The sequence below is a fragment of the Lepisosteus platostomus genome, chromosome 13 (assembly GCF_059453375.1).
Source record: "Lepisosteus platostomus isolate fLepPlt1 chromosome 13, fLepPlt1.hap1, whole genome shotgun sequence".
Taxonomy (NCBI): domain Eukaryota; kingdom Metazoa; phylum Chordata; class Actinopteri; order Semionotiformes; family Lepisosteidae; genus Lepisosteus; species Lepisosteus platostomus.
Genome location: NC_142623.1, coordinates 31,746,221 through 31,763,203, shown reverse-complemented (window position 1 = coordinate 31,763,203; position 16,983 = coordinate 31,746,221). Strand labels below are relative to the sequence as shown.

The following is a 16,983-nucleotide window of genomic DNA, read 5'->3' as shown; positions in this document are numbered from 1 at the left end:
AAAAACAACACATCGTAAACAACATGCTTTAATTCCATTTGGTAAGATGACCTGTGAGATAACAGTTTTTTTGGGGGGAAATAAAAGCATCCAAGTGTCCAGTCGAAGCGCGGTATCTCCTGGCACACACGCGATTTACAAATGGCAGGCGGGTACAGAGAGAAAAATCGGAGAAGACCAGATCCGGCTCGCTCCTTCTCCGCCTCGTCTCCGGGGACACTGGAGGAAATGGGAGCGAGTATCCCCGAGCCAGCGAGAAACCGGAGCAGCCCGGCCGACAGCGTGCTGTGAGGTCACGTCTGCCTCCGCGAAAGTCAGAAGAATCGGTCGCTTGGTGACCACCTGGGAGAACGGCACCCTCCGGCCCAGCTTCCAAGACGGGGGCTGGGACCCGCGGGCGTCCTCTCCTCGCCCCCCCCGCCTCACTGTCCGAGGAAGGAGGCCATGGGGTCGTCGGGCCTGTACCTCTTCATGCGGAAGGCCTCCATCTCCTCCTCCGTGGGCTCGCGCACCTCCTTCAGGCTGTTGTAGGGCCTCTTGCGCTCGTCCAGCTGCAGCAGCTCGTCCACCTGCTTCAGCCGGGCCTCTTCCGCGCTGAGAGCCTGCAACGAGCCCAGCGCAGGGTGAGGCCGGGGGACCCCCACGGGTATATCTTACCTATTCGCGGGAGAGGCTTGTTCTGCCAGCAGCCATATTACCCTGCAGCTCACAGCTGGCAGCCCCAATGAAGCCCAGCAGGTGTGAGCCTGGTCAGTACCTGGATGAGAGACCTCCTGGGGAAGGTAAGGTTGCTGCTGCTGGAAGAAGTGTTAGTGGGGCCAGCAGGGGGCGCTCACCCTGCGGGCTGAGTGGGTACTAATGCCCCAGTATAGTGAGGGGGACACTATTCTGTAAAAAGGCCCCAGATGAGATGCAAAACTGAGATCCTGACTCTCTGTAGTCATTAAAAATCCCAGGGTGTTTCTTGAAAGAAATAGGGGTGTTACCCCAGTGTCCTGACCAAATTTCCCCTGACCTTTACCAATCATGGCCTCTTAATAATCCCCATCTATGAACTGGCTTCATTTCTCTGTTCTCCTCCCCACTGAGAGCTGGTGTGTGGTGAGCGTTCTGGCGCACTATGGCTGCCGTCGCATCATCCAGGTGGGGCTGCACATTGGTGGTGGTGGAGGGGAGTCCCCATTACCTGTAAAGCGCTTTGAGTGGAGTGTCCAGAAAAGCACTATACAAGTGTAAGGAATGATCTATTAATTCTGCCTTGCTTTCAGTCGATTAATCCCCTAAAAGAATACTACAGACGCAGTGGCAAAGCATTCTCGAACGGGCTGCAACAGGCCATTCAGGCCCTCTGGCTGGTACTCACCCAGCTAGAACACAGCAAACAATCAGAACTTGTCGAAAAAGTAATTCAAGTTATTTGGATTTTCTATATGACCCCCCCCCCCCCCATCTCTGTTCCTGTGTGTGAGAGGGCATATAGAAAGTTCGTTTGTCTGTCATTTGTTTTCTTTTGCATTACATGTGCAAAGGGGAATATTGTCAAAAGTTATACGTGTCAATCTAACCCAAGTAGATAAAGTGATGAGCCTTAATGTGGACGTCACTACGGTCATGACTTCTGCTAGCAGGATGGAGGATTTCTTCAAGCCAGCGGTGCAGAGTGAGCAAGCACACCACTGGGCAGAGAAACACCCATAAGAGAATGCCTGAGCGTTTGAGAACAGCAGAGACTCGAGCCAAAAACACAGACTGATCACCTAAATGGGCACAAGTCTCAGAATAGGTTGGACAAAACCCCATGTGAGCCCACGTGGAGGCAGTGTCTGTAACTTCAAAGTGATTGCATTACACCCAGAAAACTGAATGACAGCAACAACACGATTAACCAGGGGAACCCAGTGCAGGTCCTGCAGACCTATACACCTGCCGGATTGGATTCTAACCCAGCCCTCAGTTAAGAACTCTAAATTCAATTAATAGTAAGACTCATTTGAGCTGTCTGACCATTTCCATACAATAGCCTCCTGTCAGTTTAATTAAGGATTCAAATGGGTAAGGAAGCTGGGCTGCAATGAAAACCAGCAGGTATGTGGCCTCCAGGACCAGCACTGGGAATAAACAATCGTGCCGATGTGTACGATGGCACGTTGTGACCCAGGTGAGCAGAAGCAGTAAGCAGCATGTGGGCATGCATATAAGGGTGCACACACAGACGACGCTACACCTCTCGAGAGAGATGAGGGCCCTGGGCTGATGTTCATCACGGAGCCCAACAACATTTGTGCTCGTCTCCCAGAAGACACACAGGACAGCCCCCACCCCAACACCAACACTCCCCCCTCCAACACTCGTACCCTTTTCAGCTTCTCCTTCTTCGTCGCCTCATCGTCCTCGTCACTGCTGTCCGAGTCCTTCTTCTTGTGCTTCTTCTTCTTTTTCTTCTTCTTCATCATCTTCTCTTGGTGCATCTGTGGGACAGCCAGAATGACAGCGACTTCAGCTCATGACTGAAACTGGATTAAGCCCCCGAGCTAACACAGCAGAAACAAGGTTCGTTCCAGCTCTGATCTGGGAAGGCTGCTTTGCCGAGACTGACCTCCAATAATGACTTGGGCTCCTCCTGCTGCTGACTCATCTCCTCCTCAAACGGCACGCAGGCAGGGTTGGTCTGGAAAAAGACAGGTGCACACAGGTCAGCGAAAACTGTGCTGTCAAACAGTCCTTACATGTTCTTCCTTGTTCTCATCACTTTATTCAATAAAGAATCACAGGGGAGCTGGAGCCTATCCCTGGTATGCAATGGGTGAAAGGCAGGGTACATCCTGGACAGGACTCCAGTCCATCACAGGGCCACACGGACACACACATCAGGGCCAGTTTTCCCAAATGCCAATGAACCTAGCAGTCTGTCTTTGGAGTGGGAGGAAACCAGAGCAAACAGAGAAAACTTCACACAGATAGCACCCCAGGAATTGAATCCAGGACCCCGGCGCTGTGAGGCAGCAATGCTCACCTCTGCGCCCCTGTGCGGCCCCACTTGCATGTTCTCATTTCTTTATTATTTGAAATGATCAGAAGCATCACAACCCACCCTTCTCTCTTGTTCTGTGCTTTGTGAAATTGGGTACAACTTATAAAAAAGATATCACTGCTCTCCAAATCGATCCAGAGAAGATACATTCTGAAGCTTAAAGGAATGCCATGCACTGACAGGCATGGCTGAACCTTTTTAGTCATAGATTGTAGAATTAAAAATCTGCAAGGATACTGACCAAGCCAGCCCAGAGATATCTCCTGCATGAACAGTGAAACAGAAACCAAAAGATACAAGAGGAAAACTAACATTTGACTGACATTTTCTCAAGTGCAGACAGAACTCATCCGCTGCAGCAACAACAGTATTATTCAGACCAACTGTTGTTGCAGGTTACATGATGTACACATACGAAATACAGAGGTGTTTTGTAATAAAGGAATGGTGCTGCTGCACTGTACTCACATTACTCTGTACGCCAGCTTCCCCGGTGCAATAGGACTGCTTGATGAAGGAGTAGCAGCACTTGTAGCCCCACCTGCCCTCTTTCCAGTAGGACCCCCAGATACACTGAAAGACAACAGCAGCCTGAAAAGTTCACCCACGCCATGTCTTTAATGTGACTCACGGCCCATAGGTCTTTCAGCTTGAGGGAGGCTCTTCCAGGTCCAGTCACTTCCAGTTTAGACGGAGAAACCAATCTGAATCACTGGGGAAACTGCTCCGAGCGGATCACAGAAACCACCTGGGCCTCAGCTGCAACTCCTTAAGTCAGCTCCAGCCCCAATCGTTTAACATGCTAGAGAACAGCCTGGCACTGCAGTGAAAGAGATCCCAGATGCCAACGTGAAGTGAACAGAACACTTCCTCAGCTTGAGGCTCTTGGAAATAATTGTCATTCACCCTGGTGGCGTCTTGATCTGGAACAGACGAGGGAATGACTGTGCTTCACATGAGGAAGACGACTACAAACACCAGTAACTGCGAACGGCGGGGATAGGCGTGACTCACAGTGTGGTTGTTGATGAGCACGTCCTCCTCGTACTTGGAGCGCGCCACAGCCTTCTCCTGGCCCTTGATCACGGCGCCGTGCCGGGAGTACTCCATGTAGTCCTCCGTCTGTGCCAGCAGCAGCTCCTGGGGCGGCGCGTCTAGGTGCTCCTCTCCGCCGTACTGCGCAGAGGAACAAACTCTCGTCGCTGCTTGTGTTCTCATGCACGGCCGGGCGGGCCTGACGCCGCGCACAGGGGGCGCTTTCCAGCCGTGAGGCACAAATACTAGGCGCAGCACGAAATCAAGGCCCCAGACAAGGACAGGTTTGTGTCTGCTCTCCTAAGTACTGGGGGTTTTGTCTGCATGCATCTTCATTTTTCTCTTGGTTAACGGGACAGGGCTCCGTAGCACATGAGGAATTTGCATAACTGAGCCTCAGGACTATAGAAGACCCAGCGACCATGGGTGGAGAAATGCTGCTTGGCTGAAACAGCTGTTTTTTAACCCCCAAATTATCAGTGACTTACCCATTCTCACCCTGATACTAACTTCTCCATCAGCGCTTAGCCGTGATTTACACTAGAAAGTTCTTTTTACTACAACATGAGTTTGGGTTTGTGATGTTAAGCCCCTACAAAACACAACTTTTAAGTTGAGTTCCTTTTCTGCAGGGTTGTTCAGGGTGAGAAAAACTGTGTGATGGCAGCCAAGGCAGTTCCTGTGCGCCAGTCCCGGATGGACTCCGCGGTTCGGCACGCGGCTGTGAAAGAGTGGCTGTTCCAAAGCACCGTACCTTCTCCAGGATGCTCTCTTTCTGCTGGTTTTTGAAATCCTCCTTCTTCACCTTGAAGGACTGGTGCAGCAGCTCCAGCTTCGTGGGGTCGGCCTGCAGGTGAACCTCGGAGCCCTTCTCGTAGGCCTCCCAGGCAAACACTGCCGCGGGGAGAGAGAGGACAGCAGCACGTCAGCCCCATGCACAAGCTGTGCCCAGATCTTCCACCCTGCAACTCCTCAACACCCAGGGCACTGCTGCACCAGGTGGAAACAACACTCCCACTGCAGGGCGGCTCAATACACTCCAGATCTTACCGGCTGCAAACACTAACACAGAACTCAGCACCAGGTTCTGGATAGGCCCGTTACTTTACTTAGAGTGAAAAACAACCGATGAAAGAGTAGCTCAAACAATATTATAATATGCATAAAGACGTTTTTTTATTCAGTGCAATAGTCCGCACCTCATATGATCAAATTTTATTTGCGGCAAAGATCTTATTCTATTTCTGGCACTATAAACACCACAGTACAAATTAGGCTCCAATGTCTTGATCAGCAGTTTTTGGGTAGGAATCTAATTTATTATCTGCCGAAAGGAACACTGCATCAGCACAGTAGGGCTGAGGAAATACTCACACTGCGTCTGGGCCATGGTTATGGTGTCCCCTGTATAGCGCACAAAGTTATCGCCAGCATAGCCCACTCTGCAAAAATCAAGAACGGACACCTTGAAGGTTTTGCAGGACATAGAAACACGCCAGAGAAAAGATCTGTGGCTTACTGCACGGGTAAACCGTGTCTAATTCACTGGTTAATGAGCAGAGTGTAACAAAAACCTGGAATAAAATGTGCCCTGAAAGGATGTAGTCTCACACGGAGAGACGAAGCACTGCACTCACTCTTCTGGGTTCATCCCAGTGTTTGCATAAGGGTTCTCCCTCATGGCTCGGGTCTTGGGGTCGTAGTATGCAGAGTTGGGGTCCAGATTTCTCAAGTACTGGGAAAAGAAAGCAAAACCAATTAGCAATAGGGTAATTGCTAATTGTAACAATTGTAACAAAATTTAATTGACATCATCCATCCATCTTCTAACCACTTTATCCATTTCAGGATTGCGGGAGAGCCTGAGCCTATTGCATTGGGCCCAAGGCATTGTACACCCTGGATGGGACGCCCATCCATCACAGGGTCTCACCAGGGTCAGTTTTCCCACAAGCCAGTTAACCTACCAGTACGTCCTCGGACTGTGGGAGGAAACCGACTGGAACACAGGGATAACATACAAACTACAGGTCTGTAACTGAACCCGGGGCCCCAGTGCTATGAGGCAGCAATGCTAAGCACTGTCATAAACTGACATCATTTAAAAACATGGAAAGGTAAATTTGTGTAGCATTAACATCATCTTAAGATGCTGAGACCCTTTGTAAAACTGTACCCTTAAGATTTCTGTATTGAATGTATTCATCTGCATTGAATTATTTTAACTCATTACACAAGCATGGCTAGCCAACTGTGACTCCTCCAGCTGCTATTCATTCAGTAAAAAAAAATATATGACACACAAATATTTACATGGACGAAGGATCAAACAGCATCTCGACCCATACAGTGACATTTCCCGTGTTAAACCCAGGGAAAAGTAGTCACCTTGGCGATGTCTTCTCGGATGCGCAGGTTCCTGACGGTGATCCGTCTCTTGGAGTCGAAGTTCTGGCCCGGCATGTCGATATCGTCAGCGTACTTGTCCTCATCTTCATCTTCGCTATTGTGCTCCCTCTCCTGCAGAGAAGCCAAGGCCAAATTCCCCCTTTGTCCACACAACACCACAGTATTGCCCGCAGGCATGGCGAGACGGGCACCACAGTTTACAGCACCGCTTAACAGCTAAGACATGTCAAACCCCAAGTTTAAACATTGAGAGGCAAACTGCATGTAATAAATTCAAATCACACCCTTAAATAATATATATATATTTAATACTACTGCAACAAGATTTATTCTCCTTCCAATTAGTTTCTCCAAGGGTGGAACACAGCACAAGCTAACATTAATATTCATTATAAAGCACGTACACTGCTAAGTGTCCACCTGTAGTTATTTAAAAAGCAGATCTCCGTATTAAAACATCAGTTTCTGTGCAGTGCCTCCCCCCATTTGCAACATAAAGAGAAGCCAAGGCTTTTTCTGAAGAACAGTTTCTTTGGTTGATTGAATTAAACCATCTTACTGTCTGCGAATTGTGTTCATCCTCTCCCCACTGCTTTCTGGATGAGCTCTGCAGTAAGGAGAGCATGATTGATCAACATGCATGGGGAAAGCAAACTCGTTCAACAGGCTTGTCAGCAAACGCATTCAACCTTGGGAAAGTCCAGCACTAACTCTTCATGCATGCTCAGCTGTCACACTACAGAAAACAGACTGAGGCATGTTGGTGCATTGACAGCAGAGACAAACAATCCAGTCTAACAAAACTCACAGTCAGAAATCATTCAGGAAGAAAGGCTTCGCAATCAGCATGAACATGAAAACACAACACTCGCTAAAGCATGTTTTATATTGGCCAGTGAGACCTGTTACTTTCATGAATGGTTTTGGAATGTAGGCTTTTTTGTTATATATTTTTAAGAGAAAGTCAAATAATCCAGACAAGAAAACATCTGATTATTCCAAAGCGGGTTTTAAAATGCATGACTATTATGTGCGCCTTTGCAGGGACATCACACGCACACCATTCAATTAACGGTAAGGGCAACATGCAGGGCAGAAACAATGGCATTCATCTGTTGTACTCAATTTAACTCTAACGCCTTAAGCAGGTTTCCCAGCTTTTTTCAGGAGCTTCTTAAAATGGAAGTGAACAAACATACCGCTTGATCCACAAGTTTCCCTGAAGCCAGCTCTTCCTGTAGCTTCTGTGCTTTCAGAGTGCGTTTAGCCTATGCGAATAATGGAATAAAAAAATCCAAGTCAGCTGAAAGCAACCAACAGGAGAACCACTTTTAGACACTAAACATCTGCACAGCCAGGCAATTCACAGGAGCGTAGCAACAAAGACATTGCAGCTATTATTTTATTGACATGCTCCTCAATTTGGCTGCTAACTGTTCCCTCGTTAATTAACCCCGCTGATAAGACATCAGCTTGAAACTTGCAACTTGGAAATCACTAAAATGCTCAAAACTGCTATGCAGTAGGCATCGCTTTCTTGAGTCCCCGGGGCTACAAGTGTGAAACCGTCTATCTGTTAATGTACACAGAACAGACACACAAGTCTGGCGATTTGCAAGTCTTTGTTCTGGAAAACCCTTATGAAGCTTATTACAACTGGAATTAAAAAGGAAAATAAAACATAATTAGGCAACAAAAATCAGAAACTGACTGTGAAATTATCCTTAGCACAAAATGCCTAATTGGTATACTCATGTTTTCAAAAAAGCACCAAATAACCAGGAGCATAATTAAAATATGTATATATTTAAAAATGCTCACAGCATCAGACTGAGGCGTAGAGGGGTGTACATATTTTTACAGATGCACGTGGTGTCAGGTAGAGGTGTAGAGGCGTTGTACATATTTTTAAAGATACACACTGTGACAGAGAAGTAAAGAGGTATAGAGAGTTAGATCCATGTTTACATGGTGTCAGACAGAGGTACAGCAGTATAAAGAGTTAGATCCATGTTTACACAGTGTCAGAAGTGCACTCACCAGATCCACCTTGGAGTACTCCTCCACGATGCGCATGTGCTCCTCAGGGTCGTACCCGTTCCAGCGGTCCCGCTTCCCGTCGTAGTCCAGGGACAGCTGCACCTGGCTGTGCTCATCCTGCGCGATGTCGGTGCCCGTGAACTTGGCTCCCACCTTCCTGGGCCGCTGGGGAGACGGGGCGCAAAGACAACCCGTTTGATCGTTTTCACAGCGGTGCGGCCATTTTCTTCTGCCTCGCTGTGACTAGCCACCCGGCGACGGAGGCCAGCTCGGGAAGGCTCAGGAAGGAGAAACAGAAGGCGAAAGAAAACGAAACAGCCAACTATCTTTCCCCCCGACCAGGACCATGGAATATTGGTTCCCACTTACCTCCAAGCAATCCTTCTTCTTGTGCGTCATCGCCCCACAGTTCTCGCACGCCCCTTTCCGATACTTCGTGGTAACAGGTTTCTAGGCCAAAAGAAAAAACACTCACAAATGCTGTATACCATCCCTCACACAGCAAAAACATTTTTCAGTCTTATGATAATAAATGGCCTGACTGAAGATTACAAGACAAGTAGTGCTTGAGCAGTAAAATGTTCTAATAGACCATTTTGTTTCAGCTTAACAAACCAAGCATCCCAATTCTGTACTTTTCTTTGCCTAATGCCTAAGACATCAGTTATAAACACTACATTTATCATTCCCCAGAAATTCTCTCTTTTGCCACTCCCTTAAATGTGATAGTTCTGCCCCCCTTCATTTTTATAAGGCTCTGCATGGCTTGGCACCTCAGTAGCTGTCTGAACTATTATCGCCCTACTCCCCACCTCGCAACCTTCGCTCTTCTAATTCTGCTCTCCTAACTGTCCCCCAAGCCCGTCTACACTCTAGGGGTGACAGGGCCTTCTCCTGTTATACCCCGAGGCTCTGGAACTGTCTCCCCAAGGATATCAGAGAGTCACATTTTCTAAACTCCTTCAAATCCAGGCTCAAAACTCTCTTCTTCAGAAAAGCCTTTACTGCACTGGTTCCATTCTTTACCCCTCTGCTTTTCTTAGTACCACCATCCACGGTCTCCTCTATATATTGTAATTGTGTTTCATCTTGTGTATTCTTCTTATTTATTGTTGTTGTCATCCTGTAAAGCGCTTTGAGAAACCACCTTTAAAGGCGCTACATAAAATAACGTTTATTATTATTATTATTTTTTTAATGTGACTTTTCAGAAAACGGTGAATCACATTCTCGCCTGGGGCAAATACCTACGGGAAAGAAGGCTCGTGTGATTTGAGGTGATGGGCTACCTACAGAGCAGCACCCCAGCGCCGCGCTGAGCACTCACCTCCTGCACGCCCCGCTTGTACCAGTCCCCGATGGCCGTGTACTGCGGCTGCTTCTCCTCCTGTGGCCTCTGGTGCCTGAGGGTCGGCCTCTTGGAGGGGTCGATGTACCAAGGCACGGAGGAGATGTACTGAGGAATGTGCGGGTTGATGTCCCTAGAAAAAGAATGAAAGGTCAGCAATTTCATTTAGACCAACGTTGCAAACCTGTAATGGTGCGACGCGATGCTCAAGAGCCGTGTCTTGATCACATATATGCTAAGAATAAAAATTACACAAAGATGGCAGAGGATACCAAAGCCATGGGCTGGAGATGTGAAGATCTTTGTTCTAAAAAAAAACACCTGGAAAGTTACTAGAACTGGTATCAAGAAGGAAAAGGCAATATATCTAAGCAATGGAACTCACGAACTTCCACTGACTATCCTCTGCACAAAACCCCTCATCGGTATTTTGTAGGTAAGTACCAGCAGGGGCATATGTAATGAATTCATATTTAAAGTTAAACAGGTTTACAGCCAGCCAATCTGGTCCTGGAGGGCTGGTGTGTTGTAGGTTGTCATTCTAATTTAGTGTTTAAGAGCTAAGCCAGGAACCATCTGGTTTAACTAGACTAATTTCACAGCATCTCCCAGCTCTTCTTGAGCTGCGGATATAAAGAGCCCTTAGCTTACACACAAAATCCTACAGCATGCATCTTGCGGCACCCCCTCAAAAAAAACTCTTGTTCTCCTGTCGCTTGGCTTTCCCCAAAGGATGCCCAGCAGCACATCAATGCTTTTGGATTTCGGCTCCAAATTTCCACCCTTTATTTGACAGTTTGTAAGGTTTTGGCCTGCGTGACGTACTTCCCCTCTTCGTCCACCTCGGCTGGGGCATTTCCCAGCTTCCTCTGCTCCTCTAGCTCCTTCTTCTTCCTCCAGTCCTCCCTGGTCATCTTCTTGGGCTCCTCCAGCCCCACCACCCCCTCGGTCCCTGCTGACATGGCTCTTCTGTTTCAGCGCCACCTGCAGGAGGAGGGTGGGAGAGACTGGATTATTCAATTCAATTCAACCTTTCAAGTCCCACTGGGGAAATTAGTTTTACCCCACACTCCAACATAACACAAGGACAGACAAAATTTTACCAACCAAGAAGTGGTGGTTGTTACGGCAAGACAGTTACGATATTAGATATTTCAGTGGGGATGAAAGATTTCCTGTGTCTATGAGTATTACAACTGGGGACACAATCCATAATACACGTTGCTTTCTTTGCATTACAAAGCATTTCTTTGCACGCTTTGCTTGTAGAGGATATGTGAGGTGAGCTGATTTCCTCCAATTAATTTGCTATTTATTTGGACTAGGCTGGGAAAACTATTACAATCAATGGTACTCATTTCAACACTAGCAAGTGAGATAGTATGCCAAGACACTTTTAATAAAAGACTTGTAGAAATTGTTAGGATGGTCCTATCTATCTAGAAATTTCTTAGTTTTTCTTAGCAAACGTCTTTGTTGTACTTTTTATAAACGGTTTCACAGCATTTGTCCCAACTCAGGTTCTTGTCTATGACCACCCCCAGTACTTGTTAGTCAGTGACGATTCCTGCAGTCTGACCATTAATTACTGTAGGTTGGAGAGATGTTGCATTATTCTGAAAATCAATGACCAGCTCCTTTCGTTTTGACAACATTTAAGTGCAAACTCGTTACACCATTTAGTACAGTCATTTAGAACGGGTCCATAATGGTTTTCTGAGTCCCCTAATAACCCAACCAGGACTTTATCGATGAGATATGTATTTGTGCGTTTGCTTTTACAATCGTTAGTATACAAAATATACAGAAGTTCAAGTAGGTAGCAGTGTCAGCATACGTAGACTGCAAAGGAACGGGTACAGGTTTATTCCTGGTAAAAAGAGACAACGTTTCGGCTGTGGAGCTTTTACCAGCTGTAACAAAACACAGCCGTGTAGAAATATAGCAAATGTCAGATAACCAGTTCCCCAATTTGACCTACTGAGTCCCGTGAACGAAGTCGCAGAGCGAGAGAGATGATCATTTCCTTTGCAGTATTCGAAGAGAAATGGAGGGGACTTGGGAGATGAACAAGAGGCCGAGAAAGACAAATACAGAAACAGACTGTTCATAAACCAGCCTCCTCTCCGTCTTCTGGGCAGAAACTGGAGAAGCTCCGAGGTTTGAAACCAGCTACTTCCCCGGCTAACAGAGGGAAACACGTGTTCTGTAGCGATACCGGAATTTAACAGTTACAGGAAAGTTCTCTTCGAATACTGCAAAACAAACGACGTACTTCCAAATGCCATAGATTTACATTAAATTCACAAGCGTTCGAACATCCATAACAAACTGGCCTTCCGTCTACAGCTACACAACCGTTGTGCGTAAACGACCTGGGGAAGCGCATTCAAATGAAACACATGACGTTATGACGCGAAATCCTCGTAAAACATGACGTTTAAGATACATAATAAGTAGAAATATGTCTTACCGAACTCGACTGAAAATATATTTTGAGGTCAGTTTATCGTCTCCTAGTGTCGTATTTACAGTCCACCGCACAACGCCGCCATATTCCCAGAATACCCTGCGCGCTGACGTCATTCAAAGGGGGGCGTCTGCGTGGTGGTGCTTTAAGGTTTGTTCAGCAGTAACACAAAAATATACATTTTTAAATTTTTTAATTAAATTCTATAAATACTCCTACACTTATCGTGAAAATCTGTATTTGACTTATTCTATTTTTAATGTCTTAATGGCAAAATCTGCAAATTAAGCACCTATAGTGCTGGAGGATTTAAACTAAACCGTAGTGATAATGTTAGTAATACCCGCAACTTTATTGGTAACTTTAATACTGTTTCCGGCGGCTTCGCCACCATCGGTGTGCTATCAGAATGCCCACTGGCCTCCTTGCGTTGATTTTAACTTTAAGAGATGAAACCCGAGTGAGATCCGCCGGCTGTTTAAAACCGCTCACCCGACGGTTACCAAACTGTTGCGTCACTAAGGGCTCCCGGTCCCCTGGTTTCGCTGTCTGGAAAGAGCCGACAACACTTTACTCCCGTCTTAACTGCTCGTTTGACTCAATTAAAGTTATACCATAGTTCTTGAATGTTTACATATTTCCTGCAAATGCTTGTCAAATAAATACTTCTACTCTGCTCTTTTCACCACTACGTTGTTATTACAGGTTCATAATTACTGCCCAGTGATTTAGAATTTTAAAAATAAATGGAGTGATTTTTATACTGTCCGCAACCTAGCTGTTAATGGATCTGAGGACCATTCCGCTATTCAAGCGGGTCCTGATTTACACGGTGATTTAAGAAATTATTCCCTGCGCCAGTCGATAAAAGTGATAAAGCAGTGTGTCGCACCAGGAATTACACCGGTAGGAGAACAGTCGGCTGGGCGATGATGAACTGCACTGGAGCCAATAGCCCGGGCGTCTACCCCTCCGTCAGGTTTCACTAAGCGGAGGCGCTGGCTTGCACCGAGCAAGTTGTGTGAAAGCAATAAAAAAGCGGCGATATGAAAACAGCCTCAGTCGGTCGCGTTACACACCCGGTCCGCAAGGGGGCGGTGCGGACAGTCGTCACTTCCTCGAAACAGCTGCATCCTCGTGCTCCCGGGAGAGCCAATGGGAGCGCGGATTATTGTTTAAAACGAGAGCCCACTGAGAGTGGCGCTTGTGTGGTGAAGCTTTGAATTTAGTACGCTGGTAAGTAACGCAGTGGGGAGGAGGGGGGTTTAAAAATGTTCTCTGTAATGAAATCGAAACGTTTTTGCAGTATTGGAGCAAAAATAAAGCTGCAATACGTCCTTATGAGGCGGGTAGTAGCAAAGGTATAGTTTTATAGATATAGTCCACAGCCGAAACGTCGAGTTTCCTTTCTTCCCTGTTAAGCGTGGAATAAACATTTAACTTGTTCCTTTGCCGCGTACGCATGGTGACGTACGCAGCTACATTCTTGAACTACATAAGATTAGTTTTTTTTATCCATTACCCCACGTGGGAAGTTCTTTTGGAATCGCTTGTTTTAAGTGTCCTACCTGTTAATATTCGTCTTGTTGTTGTGCACTACAGATTCGTTTTTTTTTCTTTTCTTCAGAGATGTCCCTGGCGATTTATACCGACAAGGAAAACGGCTCCCTCTCGACGCCCGCTCCCGCGAAGAACCGGGTGAGGCTACAGTCTGCTCCAGGTGAGACCCCCGTCCCTGCAGCAGGGCCCCCGCTCCGCTGTCGGGCCCTCCTGTGTTATTCATTGCGCCTCGATTTCGATTGATAGACTACGAGGGTAACTAATTAGAAGAAGGGTACTTGGTTTCAGAGCGTCGCTACGGCGATATGCTTTTCTGAGCCACATCGGCGGAGGTATCGTCACCTGCTGAATAGTGCTGGGGTGAATACAGGACCATTGCCAATGTGTCCTTTGTAAAACGAAATGACTAACAGTGGTGCTGAAATTAATTCTTTGTTAATAAACCCGCTCCATGGCTGTATCTTTTGAAGCGCATCTCTTTCATAAAGCCTAGATTGCTGTAATGTCTCATTTACTGCATCCATGTCTTGGCTTATTTGGAGAAGTGGCTGGATGAGATCCCTTTAACCAACTCAATATGAGGTATCCTGGCCAAATGTCCCATTGGCCTTGACCAATCATGGCCCCCTTATAATCCCCATATCTGAGCTGGTTTAATCACTCTGTTCTCCTCCCCACTCAGAGCTGGTGTGAAGGGAGGGTACTGGAGCATCATCCAGGTGGGGCTGCACACTGGTGGTGGAGGGGATCCCTATTACCTGTAAAGCGTCTTGAGTAGTGTCCAGAGAAGTGCTATATTAGTGTAAGGGATTATCATGAAGTCTGTGGCATACTAGCTTCTCTGTTGGCAGATCTGCTCGCTGACAGATGCCTGAAGACGCCTCACACTGGGAAGCTCCTGACCGGCGCCCCCATGCTCTCGGCTCGGAAGACAGTCAATGCGCTTGGCTCGGTTCCCTCCGTGCCCCTTCTTGTCCGGAAGAAGGAGCCACGTGTGGGTTCGACTAAGGTACACTTACCTGGCAGCTTGCAGTGCCAGTAGGATACTTCACTCCTGCTCTAACCTGGAGTCCATCGACAAACCTGACCCTGCTCTTGTGCCTGATATCTTAAACAAGTCTTGGACTCTTCAGCCTAGGTTCTGGATCAGATGGCTACTGATCAATTAAAGGAACCATAGTCCTTAAGGACTGAAAGCTCTTTTAGAAAAGATCTTGAGCTCCAGTCTGTGACTTGACAAATCACCTCCCTAATTGACCACTTCATAAATTTTAAAGGTTGTGTATAAAATTTGGTGCTGTGACTGGGTCCTGCTCACTATTCACTGCAACGAGACACGTACTGTAATGTTCAAGTTGAGCTGCAAACATTTCACCTCAGAAATGTTCTAATGTGTTTTGCATGCAGGGTTGGCAAAACTATCTTGAAGCCAAGAGCAATATTTCTATTGGATTAAAAGAGATGTATTCACAAGCCTGTTTGTTTACAATGTAAAAGGGTGGCTTCACCTCACCAGGAGTTGTTGCCTCGTTTGAATCGCAGTTACTGTGTACATTTTACTGTTGCAGTTTGAAATGCACTTTTCCATGCGGATTCTTTCTAGCCCCAAAATATAAAAAGTGTTGCAGTTCCCCTTTAATGGAGACTCGGTTGCCGCTCAAACCCAGCACTGCCTTTGATGGCATGGCCCAGCCTGCTAAGGACTTGTATCCTGTGGAAAGCACTGGTCACCTCCATTAGGAATCCTACTGATGCTTCACATGGGTCGAAGCCTCTGGCTGGTGTTTGGGTTTCAGTTGAATTAATCAAGCCGTTTGCCTGGCCCCCAGCTGAAAGAAGAGGTGAAGGCCTGCCCCCGACAGGTGAAGAAAGAGGAGTACCCCGAGGTGGAGAAGATGATTCCCTATAACCCGCTGGGTAGGTCCCCTTCCTGTGTGTTTTGAGAGGGGGGGGGGCTATGTGGGATATGTGCCAGATAGCTTGTTCCTGAACTCGGTAAGTCCGTTCCATCTGTTTAAGTACCTGTACATGACGGTTGTTGCTTGGGTTCCTGCCTACTCACTCTCTGGGGCTGATGGTCCTGGTCTCCCATCAGAGTTTGAGTGCTTCGATGTGCCCGAGGAGCAGCGCCTGAGCCACCTGTGCCTGGCAGGGCTGGCAGTGCCGCCCACTGTGGAAGAGGAGGAGGATGACTTTCACTTGTTGGATGTCTGTATGCAGCTGTCGCCTCTGACCTTACCAAAAGGTGTGTGTGTGTGTGTGTGGGGGGGGGGGGTAGGGGTGGTGTTTTGTAGAGTGGGGAATCTGCCACCCTCTTGCAGAAACCAGTGCCGTAGGTTTTGAAATGAGCAAACCCTGTTTGATTTAAAATGGTGAACAGGGCTGGCTGTTGACCAGATTGCATGCTGTCAGCCCATGAGCAGGTGTAATCCACCTGTTTAAGTGTTTTGCCCTCTCCTGCACAATTAAGACTCCAGTTCACAAGACTAGATATGCAACTGGCTTTGCTGCAGGTGCTGATCTAGTGAGTGACCTATGGTCAATGACCTGACCTCTTTAAACTGTAGTCAAGCTGTAATAACTGGAAGTGATAAACCTTATTGTGCACTGCTTGGTAATTCAGTGACCTTTACCAAAAAGGTTCTTAATGTTTTGACTTTGCTACTCCAGTCTTAATCTCTTGTGAATGGGCTAAGACTAGGAGTGATATCTGTATTGCAGAGGACTGGTCTGCGGAACTGGACTCATTCTTGCAGACGGTGAGTGAGCTGACTGTGGATCTGCCTCCAATGGAGTTTGAAGACTGAAGCTTTGTTTTTGTTTGTTTTTAAGCATTGGTAATGAGTTTTTCATGTAAGCTGCTTAATAGTTAAACTACATTAAACTGTCAATCACTGTTAAGTGAGATCAAGGAAGACTGAGATCCTTCATCTGTTTTCTGGATGCTGTGGCACTTAACACCACCTAGTTGGCCGAAGTTGTGATGCCCACCTGTTAAACAGGCATTGTTCATTTTTAGTATTTGTTGTAGTTTCTAATAAATTATTATTCCGAGTTTGGTTTCTCTTCCTTGTTTCTGCCCATGATAAC

At 46.9% G+C, this 16,983-nt stretch overlaps 2 protein-coding genes across 4 annotated transcripts; one reads left to right on the top strand and one right to left on the bottom strand.

The window, feature by feature from the left end:
- Positions 1-10: 10 nt before the first annotated feature.
- Positions 11-13,358, bottom strand: slu7 (SLU7 homolog, splicing factor). 2 transcript variants are annotated; one of them, XM_088604140.1, is made up of 16 exons: positions 13,226-13,358; positions 10,689-10,847; positions 9,843-9,996; positions 8,885-8,965; positions 8,516-8,680; positions 7,675-7,743; positions 7,035-7,082; positions 6,455-6,586; positions 5,704-5,801; positions 5,441-5,508; positions 4,821-4,960; positions 4,046-4,207; positions 3,500-3,604; positions 2,597-2,668; positions 2,355-2,468; positions 11-602 (listed from the first exon to the last, which is right to left on the bottom strand). In XM_088604140.1, the coding sequence occupies exons 2-16, from the start codon at positions 10,823-10,825 to the stop codon at positions 423-425; spliced, it is 1,725 nt and encodes a 574-aa protein (XP_088460266.1). In that variant the 5' UTR covers positions 10,826-10,847; positions 13,226-13,358; the 3' UTR covers positions 11-422. The 2 variants fall into 2 exon arrangements, with proteins under 2 accessions (XP_088460266.1, XP_088460265.1); XM_088604139.1 differs by lacking the exon at positions 13,226-13,358 and adding an exon at positions 12,337-12,476.
- A 67-nt stretch (positions 13,359-13,425) lies between these two features.
- On the top strand, positions 13,426-16,947 carry pttg1 (PTTG1 regulator of sister chromatid separation, securin). 2 transcript variants are annotated; one of them, XM_088604149.1, is made up of 6 exons: positions 13,426-13,569; positions 13,961-14,053; positions 14,745-14,902; positions 15,723-15,810; positions 15,989-16,138; positions 16,615-16,947. In XM_088604149.1, exons 2-6 carry the CDS (start codon positions 13,963-13,965, stop codon positions 16,698-16,700), a joined length of 573 nt encoding a protein of 190 aa, XP_088460275.1. In that variant the 5' UTR covers positions 13,426-13,569; positions 13,961-13,962; the 3' UTR covers positions 16,701-16,947. The 2 variants fall into 2 exon arrangements, with proteins under 2 accessions (XP_088460275.1, XP_088460274.1); XM_088604148.1 differs by having other exon boundaries at positions 16,564-16,947.
- The last annotated feature ends 36 nt before the right edge of the window (positions 16,948-16,983 follow it).

Excerpts from the sequence above, each read along its gene's own strand:
- slu7 (XM_088604140.1), bottom strand. The coding sequence starts at position 10,825 with ATGTCAGCAGGGACCGAGGGGGTGGTGGGGCTGGAGGAGCCCAAGAAG. Across the intron at positions 7,744-8,515 it reads AGTACTCCAAGGTGGATCTG|GCTAAACGCACTCTGAAAGC; the intron begins GTGAGTGCACTT and ends TTATTCGCATAG. Across the intron at positions 6,587-7,034 it reads ATGAACACAATTCGCAGACA|GAGAGGGAGCACAATAGCGA; the intron begins GTAAGATGGTTT and ends GCTTCTCTGCAG.
- pttg1 (XM_088604148.1), top strand. The coding sequence starts at position 13,963 with ATGTCCCTGGCGATTTATACCGACAAGGAAAACGGCTCCCTCTCGACG. Across the intron at positions 14,054-14,744 it reads GAGGCTACAGTCTGCTCCAG|ATCTGCTCGCTGACAGATGC; the intron begins GTGAGACCCCCG and ends CTCTGTTGGCAG. Across the intron at positions 16,139-16,563 it reads GCCTCTGACCTTACCAAAAG|TCTTAATCTCTTGTGAATGG; the intron begins GTGTGTGTGTGT and ends TTGCTACTCCAG.